This window comes from Armigeres subalbatus, chromosome 2 (genome assembly GCF_024139115.2).
Source record: "Armigeres subalbatus isolate Guangzhou_Male chromosome 2, GZ_Asu_2, whole genome shotgun sequence".
NCBI lineage: Eukaryota > Metazoa > Arthropoda > Insecta > Diptera > Culicidae > Armigeres > Armigeres subalbatus.
The window spans coordinates 217,540,678-217,561,210 of NC_085140.1; the positions used below are offsets into that span (position 1 = coordinate 217,540,678).

Consider the following 20,533-nt stretch of genomic DNA (forward strand, 5'->3'; position numbering starts at 1 on the left):
GAACCACAAGCTCGCTCAACTCTACGGCGAACCCAGTATCCAGAAGGTAGCTAAAGCCGCAAGGGTACGAGGCAGGTGGTGTTTGCTTTCGATCCGGCAGGTACAAGACGGCGTGGAGCGCAGCGAGCGAGATGGGCAGGCCAGGTGCAAAACGACTTGGCGAGCGTGGAGCGTATTAGAAGATGGAGAGATGCGGCCTCGAACCGTGTATTATGGCGTCAAGTTGTTGATTCAGTGTTATCTGTTTAGATGTTGACTAAATAAATGAAATGAAATAATCTCTTGAAGGAAGGTAAAATGTTGCGTCTCACTCCGACGTGTGAAATTTCCTAGATCCAACCGGGATTCTAACACAGCCAAAGTCAGCTATATTTTCAATGTATAAGATTAATATTATTATCAGGGCAATGTTCAACTGCAGTTTCAAATTTCACTGGAAAGTTTTCCTGCAATGGCAGTGTTACATCGAAAAACAATCTTAAAGATAGTGCCGAGTATATATTGCAATGCGCAAAAAATGAGAAAAATAAGATTAGTTTGCCAAAAAGTTACTTAACGCACGTTACAACATGAACACTATGCGAATTATAATAATCTTATTCACTATCCACACATTCAATGCAGGCTGAAGTATTGTAATTGAGCATAATCATAAGGTCGATGAGAATATCATCACATGAGTCAAGCGCTGTCTGAGGCTGCAAGACTTTCTATTACAGCAATGATTATATCTCCCGCTCAATGAATCAACACGATCCATCATTTCTCTGGGGAAGCCACACAAGTCTAATAACGGAAGTATTATTAGTCAGCGTTGAATTTACGTCGATGTTCATAACAATACGGTCAAGGTACATTCTGACGTCAGTCAATATTATCGGATTTAGTACGTTGGCTAGACTCGTTGAATTACCCAAATCAAAACCTGGAGACTATCGCATCTGGCATATGCTCACGTAAGTGATATCTCCAGCTCACTCACGCGTGTCGTGGAAACGAACCCCACGCTGCTGCTGTTGAACCGAATGCGCAAAAAAGGTGATACCAATTGACCTACGCCAATTCAATAAAATGTGCTCCCAGTTGACGATACTTTGCGCAAAATTATTCCGACGCGCTATATCGGTGGCACTACCTCTAATTAACACATAACGTGACATTCACGTTGATGATCGAATCACGTCGCATGAATTATGCTGCTCTGTTTGGATAAGATCTAAAACATCTGGAATAGATATTCGACGAATCGGACACATATGACCCAAATCCTTGATATTTTTCCAAGCTGGCACAAACAAGTCAGTTAAAATCACACTGCCAAACAATCACAATCGATTAAACAGGTCTGATGGGTTATTCGATTTCAGTCAGCTGATTCCATTCAATATGTTTGTCAAGTGGCAAATTACTTACTTGTTGGTTGGCGCAGTGCGGCGCGTGATATGGCTAGTTAATTATTTTCTAATCGTCATATCGAAAGGTAATAAAGTGTGACGATTTTTTCTACCATTAGGGTCATCTAATTTAATACCATTATTGACCACATAACCAGCAATATCATGCGCTTCATTGTAGTTTATTACGAAAATGAAGAAAAATCTCGAAAGATGTACTCAGCACTAGCAAAGTAGCACGTGCTAGACGATCAGTTACAACGCATTTTAATTTGCCTCGTAAAGTGCGTGAGGGCGTGGCAGACTGTAGTCGAATACCTGCGCTAGTGATGTGAACCAGTGCTTCCGAGAGCATGGCTGACGGGTTGGGTTTCGTAATGAAAAAATGGTTGATAATCATACTGTTATCATCTTATCCATTCCAAACACGTCAAAAAGTTCTCGATCATAAGTTATGTAAGAATTCTTGACCATACTTAGCTGACATAGCTAGAAAATAATGAGCACACGTATGCATCAGTTTATAATTTTGACGTAGGACTTACGTCTTTCTTTTCTATAACTAGCGTCTTTTCAATAATTTCATGACAATCTGTTAATAAACTTATTTTTGGCGAGTAGTTCTAAGTGAGGCAATTTGATTTCGTATACCCTATATTTCGGAGTCAACAGCGTTACGTTGGCAACAAAGATTTCAAATGTTTAAAGCGTCCATCTGATTACACGGATTGCCATGTTGAATCCCTTAATTCAATTATCATAAGTACACGCTTCATATCATGACTAAAAGGAACCGATTTTTTTTCCAAAAGTACAAAAATGTTTTGAAACCAAAATATAGACTTTTTAAGAATCTATATAAGTTTCATTCTTGCGTAATTAGTATACTGACCTCTGATGTCATCGATGTCATCGAATTACCTCCAAATGATACCGAAAAAAGCATAGAAGAGCACGACGAGAATTTTATTTCCACATTTTGCTCTAAATTGACATATTGTGTATTAATTTTCTTCAATGCACGAGAAAGGTATGATTTGTCTTTTTATCAGCTTTTTCACCTCGCCAGCCCATATTTTTGGACTGAATAAACATAACGCTTCAATATTTTCCGATTCTCCTATCTAATGAATATACTTTCATATGATATATAAATTAGACAAATTGGAGGTAGTCAATTTCTTGATTAATGGCCACCTTTTTCCATATAGTGACTCGGTGGTAAACAGGAAGGAGAACGGTATGTGGTGGCGTTGCATGAATCACGAGTTACACCAAGTGTATACCCAAGTAACATTTTGAAATTTATCATGCTCTATAAGAGGTTTTCATGACCAGTTGCTAAAAAAAACTAATAACTCCTCCAAAACCTCTTCATAACATCATTGAGATAGCCTTGGCATAATGGACCAACCTAGAAGTAGTTATTAAAACCGTATTAAGAGTAGTAATAAAACTGCAATAAAACATTGTATTGAATTTGTTGGCTTTTGTGATACCTTCAATAATTCCCCTTGGTTACTCCATGACCATGACTTGTTATAAAACTTTGATTACAATTTTCTACAACAGATGGCTGTGAGCCTAAATGAAGCATTCGCATTTTTTGATTAGTTAATAGGTAAAGTAAAACGTATTTCTTATTTCATAATAAAAAAATGAACTAAAATATTTTCAAATGACAATAATGAAAAAAGATAACAAATTTGAAATTCAATCGTAGTAGGTATTTGAAGTGCCATCACACTAAGAAGCTAATGAAAAGAAATTTGAAATTCAATCTCAGTAGGCTGACAGGAATTTCAAGATTGTTCGGAGGGTGGCAGAATATAAATGAGAAAATTCAGTGTTCGTTTCTTGAGGCGGAAGGACGCTGATTCTTTATGGGTGTCCAAAGCCTGTTTTCCACGTAGAAGGAAGATACAACGTTTGGCTACGACATTGGTGTAGTTGTTGATCTCCCACAAGGTCTCCTACAATTTTTTTAAGCGATTGAAGAAGTGAAGCGAAATAAGCCAAAACAAGAACGATAAGCGTACTTATAAACAAAATGGCAAAAAAATAATGATACGCCAAAGTACGCCAGTGGTAAAAAAATGGTAAACCGCAGACAACAAATAGATTGGCGAAAAATCAAGATAAGCCATAAAGATCGTAAGCTCGACGTCGCCCAGAGATGTGAGATTCGGCGAGTTGCCATTTCCTATAATGTTGTTTAGATCCGAAGTTCCCATACTTTTTGGATAAGCGACCCACCTGATAGAATCCCATCTTCCTTGCGATCCACCAGGTACTAAATGAATTGATCTTTAGAAATTGGATAAAAATTTGCATTTTTGCGTTGAACTAAACAAATCATAAAAAAATGCTTCATTGGAATTGGACTTGGATCAGATTTGAAATGGATTTGGATTGGATTTGGATTGGATTTGGATTGGATTTGGATTGGATTTGGATTGGATTTGGATTGGATTGTATTGGATTGGATTGGTTTGATTGATTTGGATTGGTTGGATTGGTTTGGATTGGTTTGGATTGGTTTGATTGGTTTGGATTGGTTTGGATTGGTTTGGATTGGTTGGATTGGTTTGGATTGGTTTGGATTGGTTTGGATTGGTTTGGATTGGACTTGGATTGGTTTGGATTGGTTTGGATTGGTTTGGATTGGTTTGGATTGGTTTGGATTGGTTTGGTTGGTTGGTTTGGATTGGTTTGGTTTGGATTGGTTTGGATTGGTTTGGATTGGTTTGGATTGGTTTGGATTGGATTTGATTGGTTGGATTGGTTTGGATTGGTTTGGATTGGTTTGGATTGGTTTGGATTGGTTTGGATTGGTTTGGATTGGTTTGGATTGGTTTGGATTGGTTTGGATTGGTTTGGATTGGTTTGGATTGGTTTGGATTGGTTTGATTGGACTTGGATTGGTTTGGATTGGTTTGGATTGGTTTGGATTGGTTGGATTGGTTTGGATTGGTTTGGATTGGTTTGGATTGGTTTGGATTGGTTTGGATTGGTTTGGATTGGATTTGGATTGGTTTGGATTGGTTTGGTTGGTTTGGATTGGATTTGGATTGGTTTGGTTGGTTTGGATTGGTTTGGATTGGTTTGGATTGGTTTGGATTGGTTTGGATTGGTTTGGATTGGTTTGGATTGGATTTGGATTGGTTTGGATTGGTTTGGATTGGTTTGGATTGGTTTGGATTGGTTGGTTGGTTTGGATTGGTTTGGTTGGTTTGGATTGGATTTGGATTGGTTTGGATTGGTTTGGATTGGTTTGGATTGGTTTGGATTGGTTTGGATTGGTTTGGATTGGTTTGGATTGGTTGGTTGGATTTGGATTGGTTTGGATTGGTTGGATTGGTTTGATTGGTTTGGATTGGTTTGGATTGGTTTGGATTGGTTTGGGATTGGTTTGGATTGGTTTGGATTGGTTTGGATTGGTTTGGATTGGTTTGGATTGGTTTGGATTGGTTTGGATTGGTTTGGATTGGTTTGGTTGGTTTGGATTGGTTTGGATTGGTTTGGATTGGTTTGGATTGGTTTGATTGGTTTGGATTGGTTTGGTTGGTTTGGATTGGTTTGGATTGGTTTGGATTGGTTTGGATTGGTTTGGATTGGTTTGGTTGGTTTGGATTGGTTTGGTTGGTTTGGATTGGTTTGGATTGGTTTGGTTGGTTTGGATTGGTTTGGATTTGGTTTGGATTGGTTTGGATTGGTTTGGATTGGTTGGATTGGTTTGGATTGGTTTGGATTGGTTTGATTGGTTTGGATTGGATTTGGATTGGTTTGGATTGGTTTGGATTGGTTTGGATTGGTTTGGATTGGTTTGGATTGGTTTGGATTGGTTGGATTGGTTTGGATTGGTTTGGATTGGTTTGGATTGGTTTGGTTGGTTTGGATTGGATTTGGGTTTGATTTTGATTGGATTTGGATTGGTTTGGATTGGTTTGGATTGGTTTGGATTGGTTTGGATTGGTTGGATTGGTTTGGATTGGATTTGATTGGTTTGGATTGGTTTGGATTGGATTTGGATTGGTTTGGATTGGTTTGGATTGGTTTGGATTGGATTTGTATTGGTTTGGATTAGATTGGATTTGGATTGGATTTGGATTGGATTTGGATTGGATTTGGATTGGATTTGGATTGGATTTGGATTGGATTTGGATTGGATTTGGATTGGATTTGGATTTGGATTGGATTTGGATTTTTATTGGATTTTGATTTGATTTGGATTGGGCTTCGTGGAAGGTCGCACACACGATAGCTTTATGCAGTTCAAGAGAACCTGAGTGTGCTGAACGACTGGAAGCGATTGGCACAGGATCGAACCCAGTGGAGAAGGATATTTCATGCGGAGTGGGCTCATTCAGGAAAAACTGTAACCCATCAAGTATCAAGCAAATATGTAAGAATGAAAAGCTGGGTATCAAACGTAAAGTTTGAGCTTTAACTGTAAATAATCCTTAAAAAATCAAAACTTTATGAGCATTACAGAGTAAATAAAGATTCCTAGCGTTAGCAGATTACTAAAGTTGTTATAGAAAGCTTTCAACCGTCGGAAGATTTGATCTAACGCCTAACTTAATACCTCGCTAAACAATGAGCAAATTTCTAGCCAATGTTAGCCATTTCACTCATTTCACTCAGAATTATATAACGTTGATTGTAATCGATAAAAAATGTCTGAAAATCATATCAAAAGTGGTATTGGTATGTCATCAGCTGATGTCGTTCAGTTCATTAGTTTCCGTCAAGTGGCAAAATTACGCTTCGATGGCATAGCTGAAGTGTGGCGCGTGGTGGATGATAATAAATAGCTGTAGGGTAAGTGTACCGGTTTTCAGCACTACAATTCCTAATTTAGCCATCCTTGATGCTGATAGATATCTTCACTTTTCGAAAGCAATCGATTAGTTCCAATTGCGCAGAAGTAAAGCTGGAGCTGAAAATTGTTTAGCCAATCAGTGTAGGAGCCTACCAAAATCTGTATAAAACGGAACATTTTTGTGGGTTGCTCATTTAAATGGACTTTTATTTACGAAAGTTGACAAAACCGTACACTCACCCTAATCGTTATATCTGGAGTGTGAATATTTTTTATGTTTGATGTGATGTGATAGTACTCGGCTCTTGTTTCACAAGTTCATGAGTTGGTGCTAATCAGGAAATGATGTTCCATTAGTCGACGTGTTAATTTATATGAAGATTTTTTTCTCCCGGGATGCACTTAAATAAAGATAGTAGATTTTTTGCGATAGCAGGATTTTGAACAACTAAACTATGTTTAGTTTAGTTCTTATACAGAAACGGTAGAACTGTTTCAAACTGAATAATATAGTTCGGGTATAATTTTGGCCATTCTTCGTTTCCAAATTGAAGCTTCTTTTTATGTCTGCGTCAGACACATGTGTTTAAGACTTTCACCATGCATGCTTTAATTGTGTCAGATTGTTACAAAAAGCTGACGTAACATCCATCAGATCACCTGTCATAAGACGAGTTTATACAATCCCATTGAATTCCACCACTTAATTGTATCTTGACAGATACGTATTTCGACCTCAACAGTAAGGCCGTCTTCAGTGTCTCGTACTTGACTCCATCAGATGTTCGCCATGGATGAATCCCGGATATGGCACTGTTTACTTTAAACATCGACTTATTTGTTTGCTTGAAGGCGTTAGTTTAAATACGGAACTAGAAGTTTTAATTACTTTCGGAAGTATCTCGAAACCCCACTTGTTGAATCAAGTAGATAGATGTCTGAAGTGGACCGGAAGCTTCCACAAAGTAGGTAATATGTATCGTCATCTTAGGTGGCAGGTGTTGTAAAGATAAATGAAAAATCATTTTGAAGGGTTTTGTTTTTTTTTGTATTTAGAGTATAAATTACTTAGTCTCGAATATTTCATTGTCATCCCCTCGATGACGGAACATCAGTTGGTACATCCGTTGTAAAATTGTTTTATGTTTTTTCAAGCACTCTAGATGTGACGCAGTATACAGAATATAATACAGTACGCATTTTATTTTTACCAGTGTAAGCAGTAGTACATTTATTATTGCACATTGTATGACTTGGATTGTTTCTCCATTGTTTGGATTGAATAGGCTTCTGTGTATCTCTTCTTAAAATTCACCAACATGAAAGTTCTGGTTGTTGAGCTTTTTCAAGAGGGCTTTATTCATGCCCATTTCATTATTATAAAGAGAAGAAGTTTTCATAAAGTTTTGATCGAAAAAGCATTCTTCTTAACTTATTAAACCGTAAATTCAATTTGAAAATGAGAATCCGCTAAGTATATATGTTTTATTTTCTCGTACACTAAGTACGAGTATAGGCTATATATATTAGCTGCAAAAACAAACTTTTTATAGGAAGTCCTTAGAACCACAGTGTTATATACCAATCGACTCAGTTCGACAAATCGAGTTTTGCCAATTTTACAGGCACTTATCCTCAACCGATTTGCTAGAAACAGGTTGCATTGTTTCCTATTGAAAATTGACAGATCGGATAATGAATCCAAAAGTGATGGGCAAAATACTAATTTTAAAAGCTGTATACGAAAAATGATTGGCACTTACACTCATCCAATTTGCTTGCAGCATCAGGAAACTTTATAATGAGTACGAATGAAGATGAAAAATAAGACATATCCACCTATGAGTGTTATTTTAGATTTTTCTTATTTGTTTCGCAACCGTCAACCCAACGAACAAGAAAGCCGCTAGGTAGATAATTTGATTTTTTTATTCATTTCAATATTAATTTGAAATTTGCAAATTGTATAAACTTTTGAAAATAAAAATGTGACAACAATTAGAAACAATCAATTCCATGGCGCCAACAAGTCCAATCCTACCCAGCACAAAATTATCGTTCCCAAGAGCTCGATTAACTCAAGTGGCTATCGATAAGGAATCGTCACCAGTCTGCTTCAAGCAGTACGTAACGTTGATCAAAATATTGCATGGCCGCACACGCCACCCAACAACCGTAATATAGTCGATATCAAGAAAACGGAAACGTACAGAAATTAGATAACAGGTCTATATACAAAACAATAATTAAACTAACGACGGCTCCAGTTTATGTTTGTCGGCTGGGTGATGTTGTTGCTGTTGGCAGCATTTGGGAACCCATCTTTCGAGTGAGTTTAACAAGTGCTGTTGCTTTTGTGAGCATGATAAACTCTGCATAATTCCCCGAGGCAATCAACGCCAGATTTACCGGTAGCGTAGCGTATATCGAACAAGAAAGAAATTGGATGAGATCAGCTCGACGGAATGTTTTGCTGCGCTGTTGCAGCAGTATTAGGGCAAATATTTGATTCGGTTCAAATAGTTCGATACTATAAAAGACTGACGATTTGAGAACTAAGAACTGGAACAAATTTATGATTTGAATGCCTTTGATATGAAATATGAACGGAGAAAACGACTGGATGGATCAGGGAAGAACATAGTTAACCGTTACAAAGGAAAAAAACGAGAGAGGCAATAGCAAAATATAGCTCAAATGAAAGAAGATTTGTTTTACCTTTCCATGACGATAATAGCTCATTAACAGTAAAACGTCCCGATTAGAAGAGCATAACAGAAACTGAACACAATTTTAACATATTATGATATTTATAACTTATTTTGATACAATTTTGTTCTTAGTAGACGTTGTTTTTCAAATGTTGTAACACGATTTTATCATAATATGATCTGAAGAATGCTTAACACCGAATTGCCCAACAGTGGCAATTAAAATTAAGCATATGCGGTATTTCGAAAAATTTCGTTTTAGGGCATTCGAAACGAAATTCCGCGGAATTCCGCGGAATTTGAGTATGGCGAAATCTTATTTTCTGATTTCGTTTCGTATCGTTAAATTTAAAAAATTTCGACAGAAAAATCATTCTTTTAACGAAATTTAACGGAATTTCGCGGAATTTCGAAATTAGTTAATAATTTCTAATAATAAATCTAATAATAATTCTAATTTCCATATCATAAAAAAAATTCGGCTGCGCCGCTTAATAAAGCCATTCAAACTCTACTCAATATTTTATACATATAAATACTTCTGGATTTTTTGGCTTTCTCAGTCTTATGTATTCAAAACGATGTGTTTTGTTTTGCCCGACGTTTCGGCCGTTTATTTTGGCCTTGAAAAAGGCCAAAAAAATCCAGAACAAATCTTCCAGTCGATCTCTCTCTTACATATAAATACTTTCACTAAATCTTACTACGTAATACAATTCTGTATCTTCAACAGAAACGCATTTAGCTTGCGACTTGAAAATTTCTTCAATGTTTTGTTAAAAGTGTTCAAGTATAAAACGTAATGCATATTTTTGTTAATTTAAATAATATTGTTCAGTGAAGTAAAAGTAATTGGTAGATCTCATCGTTTTGGTATGCTATATTTTTATTTAAGCTAACTGAGTTGTGTTTGCGTTGTTACATACGCGTAATACGTAATGTATTATGAGGCGTTTGTTCGATTTGTGCTTTTCTAGTTGTGGAAACTCTTCGATAAGCGAAATAATCTTCAGTGGACTACTGAGTATTGTCCGTTTTCCGTTGTCTTTTGAAAGTATTCAGTTTGAACAACCATTGTTTGAAAGCAATGAAATGGAGATGGTAACGTTTCAGAAGTTTTCCTGATTTAGTAGATTGTTAGATCTTTGCAGATTTAAGAATGCTCCAGATTTGAGGCATTCTCTGATATCTCATTTATTTCGGATTCTGGAACTGATTCGTATCTTTTCGTTTGAGATCGTTGTCATGACCTAAACTTCTACCTTCAGATATTTTTGATTCCGTATATCATGGAAATCTATAATTTTCTCACATTTTCTAGACCCTTCAGATCCAGATTATTCAAATGCTTCAAAATCAGTTTGTTGTTAGTTTGGATGTGCTGTTGCTTTTAACAGTTAGTTAGTTAACAGTTAATATATTATTTATTTTAACAGTTAATATTTAACAGTTAAGCAGTTAATGCTGCTGCTTTTTAACAGTTATCGTAAATGTCTGCGTTCGAGTTGTTGGCATAGAATGGCCAAAATACTATTTTTTGTACAAAAAGCGCGTAAATAATCCCGCCATTTTTTTTTTCACGCATTCTCAACCATTAATGTACGAAATCCTGTCTTATCATTTCATGGCTGAATCGGACTATGGACTCAAAAGTTATGGCAAAAATACTATTTTTCCATAATACACCTGAAAGTCACTGATGCCGCAGGTGAATTATTCTGTTTTTTTTTTTTCTAAATAATTGACTACACCACTGCAAGTAAAATAAAACATAGATTTTTTAATTGCAGATTTATTTTTTTTATGGTGATTCGATTATCCGGAGTGAAAATAAAGTCGATACTCCGGATAATCGAGTCCGACCTGTATTTGGAAGATTCTGTACCAAATTAATTAAGTTACACTGGCATGGCAATCACCTCTTTAGAGCCACCGTCTGAATAGTAACAAAGCAGTCTCGATTGAATTGTTATATCATGTCCTAGCTCTCATTTCATTGCCAAAATCAGCACATAACCGTATTTGTTTACGGTAATTTGTTCATCATTTTGGTGAGCTGCAGAAATAACGGCTTTACAGATTCATCATGGAATTTGGAACGTTTTCCGGGGCCCCAGGAAATGCGAGGCAAGTAGACTGTCCCACATAATCCGGGACGGGTTATGCCTAGGGAGCGGGTCATTTGGCATAAAGTCATTTGGCATAACGCCATTTGGCATAACGGACATTTGGCATAATTGACTACAGCGACAAAAGTGAGGGTCATTTGGCATAACGGAGATATGGCATAATTTTTGTTTGTAATAAAATAAATTACAAGTCTCAGAGGTGCTGTAAAAAAACCTGGAATAGTGAATATAACATAATAAAATACACAATCCTTTCGAAGAAAGCATGCATTAGCCGAGTATGGAGCGCTTGCTCGGATTAAATAAATGATGGATGCAAATAAATAAATCCCTTTTTTAAAAGTAGTCGTTTGCTTAGATTAAGGCAATGGTGGATATTACCCTTTCTTAAAAAGTAGTTGCTCGCCCAGATTTAGGCAATGGTGGATGTGATTCCTTCTTAAAAGGTAGGCGCTTACTCGTATTACGACAATTGTGGATGTGATCTCTTCTTAAAATTAGGGCGTTCACTCGGCATAAGGCGATGGTGGATGTGAGCTCTTCATTAAAACTAGGCGCTTGCTCGGATTAAGGCAAGGGTGAATATGATCACTTCTTGAAAAGTAGGCACTTGCCCGGCCTTCTTAAAAAGTAGTTGCTCACCCGGATTTAGGCAATGGTGGATGTGATCCTTTCTTAAAAAGTAGGCGCTTGCCGGGTTAAGCCAATAGTGGATATGATTCCTTCTTTAAAACTAGGCGCTGGCTCGGATTAAGGCAAGGGTGAATGTGACCACTTCTTGAAAAGTAGGCATTTGCTTGGATTAGACCAGTGGTGGATGTGATTCCTTATCTTTAAAAGTAGGCGTTTGTCTAGATTAAGGCAATGGTGGAAGTGATCCCTTTTTTAAAAGTGGGCGTTTGCCCGCAAGAATGCAATGGGGGATTTGATCTCTTCTTCAAAATTATAAGTGATTATTTTTTTATAAAAAAATAAATTTGTTCAGAATACGGCAATGGTATATGTGATTTATCCTATGGAAGTTGGCGTTTTCTAGGAATATGGTGGTGAATATAATTAGGGGCGTTGGCCCGGGGTAAGGCAATGGTGGATGTAATTCCCTCTTTGAAAGTGGGCTTTTGCCCGGATTGAAACAAGCTTGGATTTGATCCATTTTCCAAAATTAGGTGTTTGTCAAAAAAAGGTAAGGGGTCGTTCAATAATGATGTCACAGGTTTTAGGGGGGGGGGGGGTATAAGCTTTTGTGACAGTACATATACGAGGTATACAAAAAAGCGTGACAGAGGGGAGGGGGGTCTAGAAATCACAAAAAGTAGTGGACATCATATTTGAATCACCCCTAAGGGGATTCCAAATTATTTTTTTATGTAAGCGTTTTCCTGGAATAAGTCAATGACGGATGTGATCCTTTTCTCTTAAGTAGCCATTTCGTTTTTCCTCCTTCCGAAAAATGTCTATCATCAGTCTAAATCTATCAGAACATATCCTCGATCTACTCTAACTATGTGAAAAAATACTTCACAAAACTCATTCCCTTTAAGGACAAGCGTCACAGTATCCAAAACTAAATTCATTCGCGTTTTCAAGGGCACACCACTCAATACGAAGGCAGTGGACAACTTTTGTTTTCATTGTTTCAGCTTTGCAGTGTCGCAGCATGCGTGGAATAATAAAAATGACAGTTGAGTGGTAAGCCCTCGAAAACGCGAGTGAATTTTGTTTTCGGTTTCGAGATGCTTGTCCTTAACAATTTCAAATTATTCCAAATGACCCTCTTTTTTGTTGCAGTTCAAAATTATGCCAAATGTCCGCTATGGCCTTTATGCCAAATGGCGTTATTGCCAAATGACCCAGACCCTAATGCCTACATGCAGATAGCGTGAAAATGATGCTAGAGTCAGTGCATCCCAGGGATATTATTGTTAAGGTTCAACTTCCACCGCAGCGCACCAAAGAATTTGTGAAAGTGATGAAACCAAAATAGTTTTCATCTAGCAGTCACCATTTTCGTTTATCTTCCAAGGCTAACTCCATAAAAAAAATTAATGGATGGAAAATGCCCCTTACCATAAAAAACTCACAACGTAAAAAAAGTTGAGTTTTGTATTGCAATCAACAGCTTTCATACTGCTTAGATCTGGTTGGGAATCAGCCAAAGTGCACCAAGCGGCTTTTTGGCTGACTTGTGATATTTTGTTCGTACAAGGACACCAGAAATTGTAGAATATCCTCAGTTATGGGGTTGAGGGATAGCCGATACGATTTGTGACCAATTAAATCTGTTAAACGAAAACTTGGGCAAAAAATGAGTAATTTTTCGTTGGCGCTTGGTGTGTCTTGGCTGAATCCCGACCATCTGTCGAAAATACCATTTTGGAAAGTTTTACAGATTCAATAAATCTTCATGAATTTGGTCGAAAATTTACATGGAGACTTGATTCAAGATGTTAATTGAAATGGAGGGGTGGCACTTTCAATCAGTAATACTTTTCAAAATGTTTCAAATCAATTTGATCTAATGATCTAATCAATATGAAATCTGTTGGGAATATTAAGCGATATTAGGCGATGAATATTTTCACGTTGTTTATAGTAAGGGGCATACTTTTGAAAATGGTGAATAGATCCAAAATAACCTGTTACTTACTATGTCCTTTTGAAAATTAAGCTAGTTTCTCCCTATGGCATTTGGGTCACAATTATGTAGTATTGAATCAGTAGTGGTTCAGTTTCATTTCAAATTTTAGATCACTATTCTAGTTTGAATCTGGATCAAAATAGAACGAACTCGCTGGTTTCCCCAAAACATGTTTTCAAAATTTTCTATTAAATGAAATCATTATGTTGCTGCCAAGAAAGGCGCCCTAATTGCAAAGTGGATTAATGGCAGTTTTAACTTTTTGACAGTTGACTGGTGTAAAAAATGAATCTAGAACAGCTGCTGGGCAAATAAATGTTTCAGATTCATATTCAAAATGAGGATTGCTGATTTTGCTCTTAGTCCGTTGCATTTCATAAAAGTTATGTCCTACTGATGCCGGAAAGGTCAAGGGGGAGGGGGTTATAAACGATAAATATTAAAATGAAAAAAAAATAAGGAACCTCCTCAGTTTTGCTAAAGAATGTTTTGAAAATTCTTATAATTTTCCGATTTTTTTCTGTTGTCGCAAAATTATTTCCTCCACGGATTTTTTTTTATTCCATTTTTGCATTAGGCCGTTACAAATATTTATTTAACTTTTTGTCCTACTGGTCTCCGAAAGGTCAAGGGGGGTGGTAATTAAAAAAATAATAAAATGAAAAAAAAAATCAAAAATCTCCCCGGATTAGTTAAAGAATGTTTTGAAAATCCTCAAAGTTATCCAAATTTTATTTTGTTGCCTCCTCAAAATATAATTTTCTGGCAAAAAAAATCCGATATAAAATAGATATTAAATATTTGTATCGGCCTTATCTATATAACGCTAAAAAAAACTTTTAATAAAAATTCCGCGGATAAAAAATTAAATTTCGTTTCGTTTCGTAAAATTTCGAATCAAATGGACCCGGATTTCGTTTCTTTTCGGAAGAAAATTTGAATTTCGTTTCGTTTTGTTCCGATTTAACTGTAGCATTTCTAATTTCGTTTCGTTTTGTTTCGTCAGGAAAAATTGTGTTATCGCAATCCCCTAATTAAAATAGATGTTGCAAAGTCTCCAGCCATAGATATCACAACGCTGATATATGTAATTTCAAAAGATTGCCTAATTTGCAATAGTTTCATGTTCGTGAAAAATATTCTTGTTCAGACAAAAATAAAAATTTCCAATTGTTGATCACAATCTGGAGATCTATCACGATCTGTAAAAATTTACAACTAGACAGAAACAATATATTTTGTAACTAATTTTGTAACTAATTCTAAATTTCTAACAAAATATGTTATATTTATGATAAAATTGTAAAAAAAATTGATAGTTTTTTTGTTTCCAGTAGTGAAATTTTTGATAGAAATTTTTATTTTAACAACATCCTGCACATAATATGCATATAATTTTCATATGACCTTCTAGTCGGGGTTATATTGATAACAAAGCATAATAGGAACTTGTTCAAAATAAGAGTAACAAGAACTTATCAACATCTATTAGTTTGCTCTTGTTAACAGCAAAACCTGATATTTTTATGATACAGATATGTTCCGTTTTTATCAACACGGTCCGTGAGTTTCAGTTGATAAAATCGGAACAGTGACAAAATTGGAATAATTTTCTTTGATGATTTTTTTAGTTAAATTTTAGGAAAAATTATATTTTGCTGGGAAAATGTAATATTTTCATTTTTAAATGCTAAGGGGCTGTCCATAAACCACGTGAACATGCTAGAGTTAGTGAAAAAACATAGGATCAATGGTTACTGCAGTTGCAGTTACCATGGTTGAGGTTCCTGGCAAGTAAGGAGTGCATAAAGGGAACGTCCATAAATTATCACATGTTCTGAACTCCACGGCGTTTTGAAGACCTTGAAATAGTTTACATTTCTTCAAAACACGATCAATTTATGTCTTATGGGGTCTCCAGTAGCCTTGCGAGCAAAGGCATAGGATTGCCGGAGATGGCGAGTTTCATTCTCGGTCCGGCCTAGAATGTGTTCGCGTTGGAAACATTCTCGATACTTTCGCACTAGAAGTCCACCATACAACATATTTTGAAAATCAGCTTCTTGAATCTGTTATTGACAAACTACTAAATGATCGAACGCAAATTACTGAATGATCGTTAACATCCTTGATCTCAACAGATACACACCAAGTCTCACAGGTGGATGAAAATACAGATTTGAAGTTATTATTGGGTATTCAAAAATCAGTGGGTAGACTGTGTCTCTCAATTGCGCTTCGTTTTACAGTAATTTACTATTTAACGTAATTTAAACAAATACTCACTGACTGATATTCGATCGGAAATTGACAGTGTTCTGCCGAATATGAATATGTTACGAAGTGAGGGTGACAAAGAAGGCCGATTAGTTTCATCAAAAACTTGGGATTATTTATTTGGAAAGTTCTGATGAATATTGGAGTAGGTTAGTAAATTATTTGGAGTAGGTAACCATAGTTGCTCATACTCGTTAAAAAGAACGGCGCCACAGAAGCATGATTAACGACATATGTCAAAAAGGGCAAACTGCAGCATGTTGATAATTTAATGTTAGTATAGAAGGAATATATGAACTGTGAAACCAAAACCCAGATTGGTCATGCGCAGAACAGTTTTTACATTCAATATTAAGCTTGATATTGTTCATCCATCGCCAAAACAAAGTATCGCTTTGATTTCAATTTCGAACATGACTCATATTCTGAAAAATCTCATTTAAAGGGTTTAACTTTATCAGCATGATTCTTGCCATTGCAGCTTGAATTGGTTTGCTATCTTGATCTTCACGAAAATCTGTTGGAAGATCCATTTTAAGGGCAAATTCCAAAATAATGCTGGTAGCTGGTACTATTTTTGAGCAAGGATGCATATCCTCTTTTCGCTGGGAGGTCAAAAACTTGTCAAAATGACTCATTGTCGGCTCGAGTAAAATGCAGTTTATCAAAAAATTAAAAAAAATAAACTAAGCTGAATCTCGCGTTTTTTGTGCCAGTTCCACAATATATTTTTTTTTCTATGATCAACGGTCATTTCATGCTTACTGTCGTTGAAATGTCCATGGTGTATGACATTTTCGTAGTTCGTTCCACAATTCTTGTGAATTAGACCATACATCCGAATTCAATTATATTTTAGATGAATACCATGAAGAAGAATAAGTACCACTTGCTGTAATTCACTATATCGTCTAATCATCATGATCATATACAAATAAACTAACACCCGCAATTCGCAATAATAAGCACTTTTATTATGGGTAACGCTCTCAACAGCTGTTCCATAAACCATATGTTCCTGCTCGCCTTTTGAACCTTTCGTAATTTGATGATGCAGCACCTCTGTACAATGATGGATGAAAAGGTTGCGATATGATTTCTCATTAAATAACTTTCGAATCTTAACGCTTCTTTCTCGTTTGAATTCACAGGCGATCCAATAGGTACCACTTTTTTGCTAATTTTAAAATAATGTTACACAAACACTGGCTGGCGCGAGGAAGCAGGCTGAGTGTATCAATACCACGCATTTCTGCAAGACTTTTCTCGCGATCCGCTCTTGGTAGATCAACATAAAACTGCACGACCTATTTCTGCACTAGTCACTACCGTTATCTTTTAGCATCACTTTTGATTTTTATCGCTTCAAATAACCCATTTTTCTCATCTCGCATGTATCACATCAACCAGAATGGGGGTTAACTATCAACCTTCAATATGTCTCCTAACATGACTGCAATAACCAGTTGTACAAAGGGGAAAAAAAAACGTTTTCTATTTGTCCCACGGTTCCAGCTTTAGGTGTGGGCAGATGGAAACGCAACTTCAACTTACTTGTCAAGGCAGATGCACAGAAAACCAACTGTATAAAAAGCGTAAAAATAGACCAATGCACAACCATCAGCTTGTAGAGCACCATTTTGCTTTATTACTTCCCCTAATCAATAATCTCTTGGATATTGAGTATTAACAGTACAGAAAACGGAAAACAGGCCGTTACTTCTTTCACTGCTGCCAATCACATTGCATGGATTGCTTTCCTCACTTTCAAAACACCATAAAATGTAATTTTCTTGTGTCGCCACCCGCACTAACGATCCTCAGCAATATTTCCGAATAAAAGTCCGCGACCGCGACTTGGGAGATTTCACTAACGACCACACGCCGGAGATAGATCCACTTTAAGACTGTACCCTCTTCCACCAGTGTAAGATGAAATCATGGACGGAGCAGAGACAGAAGTGATTCAACCATCCAGCGACGACAACCCAACAACAACACTCTCGCTCGATTACCAATCATAACACACTACGACGAACGATGATGGGACGAGAAACCAAACAACTACACATCGCGGGACAAACGCGTGGATAAAACTAACATCTGCTGGAGCGATCTGAACTATACGAACCGAATGGCATCGCATATCGAAGCGCAACTCGCACGTTTGGAAGAAAGTTCAGCGTCGAATGCGATCTAAAAGGGGGTGTGTATGGAACACACCAATACAGTATCGTGAGCATCGGAGCGGTGTGCTGAGTTGAAGTTTTCCTTAAGAGGGTGGAAAATGCAACAAACGCATTATGAATTGGAAGTTCAGTTTTGTGCTCCTTACTAAATAAATACACTATTTTAGTTTCATTAAAATGTAGTTGATTTTGACTCCCTGATCTCTTTATTTTAACTAGTTTGGTCAACTTATGTGGTCAACCAAAAGAATATCTATCATTATATCTGGTAGAGTCTGGTAGTAACGATGGTAAAACGAAATACGTTGAATGAAGGAAGTGTCGACCGTTTCAAATTTCAAGGTCAAATACAATTGCGCCTAATTAAAAAGAAATCTGAATATTTTTAATTTACTTGCTACTAACTTAATAGTAGCGTAGAGGCTCAATCCAGCGGTAAAATACGCGGCTACAAAACAAGACCATGCTAAGAGTGACTGGGTTCGATTCTCGGTCTGGTGTAGGAAATTTCCAGGTTTGAAATTGTCACGACTTTTCTTGTCATTAATGGAACCATCGTAATAGTCTTATGACATACGAAGGCATAAAAAATAAAAAAAGCTTAGCAGTTAATAGCAGTGCCCAGGGAAATCAAGAAAATATCTAACCTGATAATGTTTTAGACCGAACCCAAAGGTAAAAGAAACGAAATTTGCTCAAACCCCACTGCAGAGAAATGCTAATAACTTAGCCGGGCAAACTCGAATCTTCTCGCGGTTTTCTGCATAACATTCTGTATTAAATTCTCCAAGATCTGAATGAGTATCATAGTTCTTCATCGTAAGTTGTCTAGTCCAGCTGCAATTTACCGTTTTGGATATTTCTGCATACATTTTTCCATATAAACTTCCAACGAGTTTAGCACTGCCCAAACGTTGACCGATTTGGCTGAAATTTTTTCCAGAGCATCAGGGCATCAAATAGAACCGAATAAGAGGGCGGCCCATCAAAAAAAATTGAACAAAGTTTCTCCCATACTAATTTGAGCCACCCTAATGTACAATTAGGCGTACACATTTGTAGAATATACCATAATGAAACTATAGTCGGATCTTCTTTGCCACAACTGTAGGGAACATTCATTCATTCACCTCAAACAAAAAATATTTTTGGGTTACTGAAACGGACTCTCGCTGTAAACTAGAAACATATTTTTTTCGTTTTCAATTGCTTTTTTTTATGTGAATCAGTAAAAAAAACGTCTAATAGTAAGTCAACTGTACCCAAGGGCGTAGCCAGAGGGGCAGGGGCCATCGCCCTCCCCTAAATGGTGGAATGATTGGGCGGGAACTGAAATGAATTCGCTTAAACATGTGCACTTTACAATCCAATCATATTCAGAAATAGGTTTTTGAAATTCAAAAGATTTCCAAAAAACTTATAAGGGTATCCAGGATCCATACTATATGAAAAACAACTCGAAACATTTCGGGCTCAGAATTCTCCTAGAAATCCTTCTAGAAGCTCCCCTGGGAACTTCTAAATTCCTCCGGAAAGTTATCCACAAATTCCTCTGAAATTCGTTTGAAAATCCTTCTCCTGTAATTATAATTTCTCCTTATCTATAAACCCCCAACTAATTTTTTTTTATGACATTCATGAGGAAGTTTCTTGAAGATTTCTTTTCTTCCCTTCAAGTTTTATTTCTAGACATTTCTTCGGCTATTCTTCAAGGAAAATCTCCGGCATTTTTTCAGTAATTTATTACGATTTCGCTCCATAATTTCATCTGCTAATCTATAAAAAAAATCTTCGGAAATTCTTCTAGAAACTGCTTCGGACATTCCTCCAGGAACTCTTCCTTAAATGCCTCCGGGATAACTTCCAGAATTTTTTCCGGAAATACCTCTATAAATTCAATAGCGAAATCCTCTAGAATTTCATTCTGGAATTCTTTCCGCAATTATTTTAGAATATCCTTCAAGAATTCCTCTAGAAATTTCTTTAGGAATTTCTCCAGGAATTCGTCCAAGTATTTCCTCGGAAATTCTTCCCTTCCTTCAGGAATTTCTCCGGGATTGTTTCCGCGAAATTGTCCTAGAATTCTTTCCGGACTTCACTCGGAATTTACTCCAGAATTTCATTCGGAAATTAGTTTGGGAGTTCCTCCATGATATCTTCCAAGAATTCTTCCAGGAATTCCTTCAGAACAAACAAAGAACAGCAATTCACGTGGGAAAACTTTCACGATTTCATCTGGGAATTTCTGCATTAATTCCTCCTGGTATTTTTTCGGGAATTCCTTCAGATATTTCTCCAGAAATTCCTTCATGAACTTCTCCAATAATTATTTCAGTACTACCTTGTGAGAATTCCTCTGGAAGTGCTTGT

General features: G+C 36.6%; 1 protein-coding gene across 1 annotated transcript in view; it reads right to left on the minus strand.

Moving 5' to 3' along the window:
• The window catches only part of LOC134211664 (uncharacterized), a 32,817-nt gene extending 14,744 nt beyond the window's left edge, over positions 1–18,073 (minus strand). The window contains exon 1 of the mRNA XM_062688777.1: positions 17,529–18,073. Coding sequence (XP_062544761.1) covers positions 17,529–17,613 — 85 coding nt within the window. The 5' untranslated portion in view covers positions 17,614–18,073. The remainder of the gene's footprint in view (positions 1–17,528) is intronic.
• Positions 18,074–20,533: the final 2,460 nt, after the last annotated feature.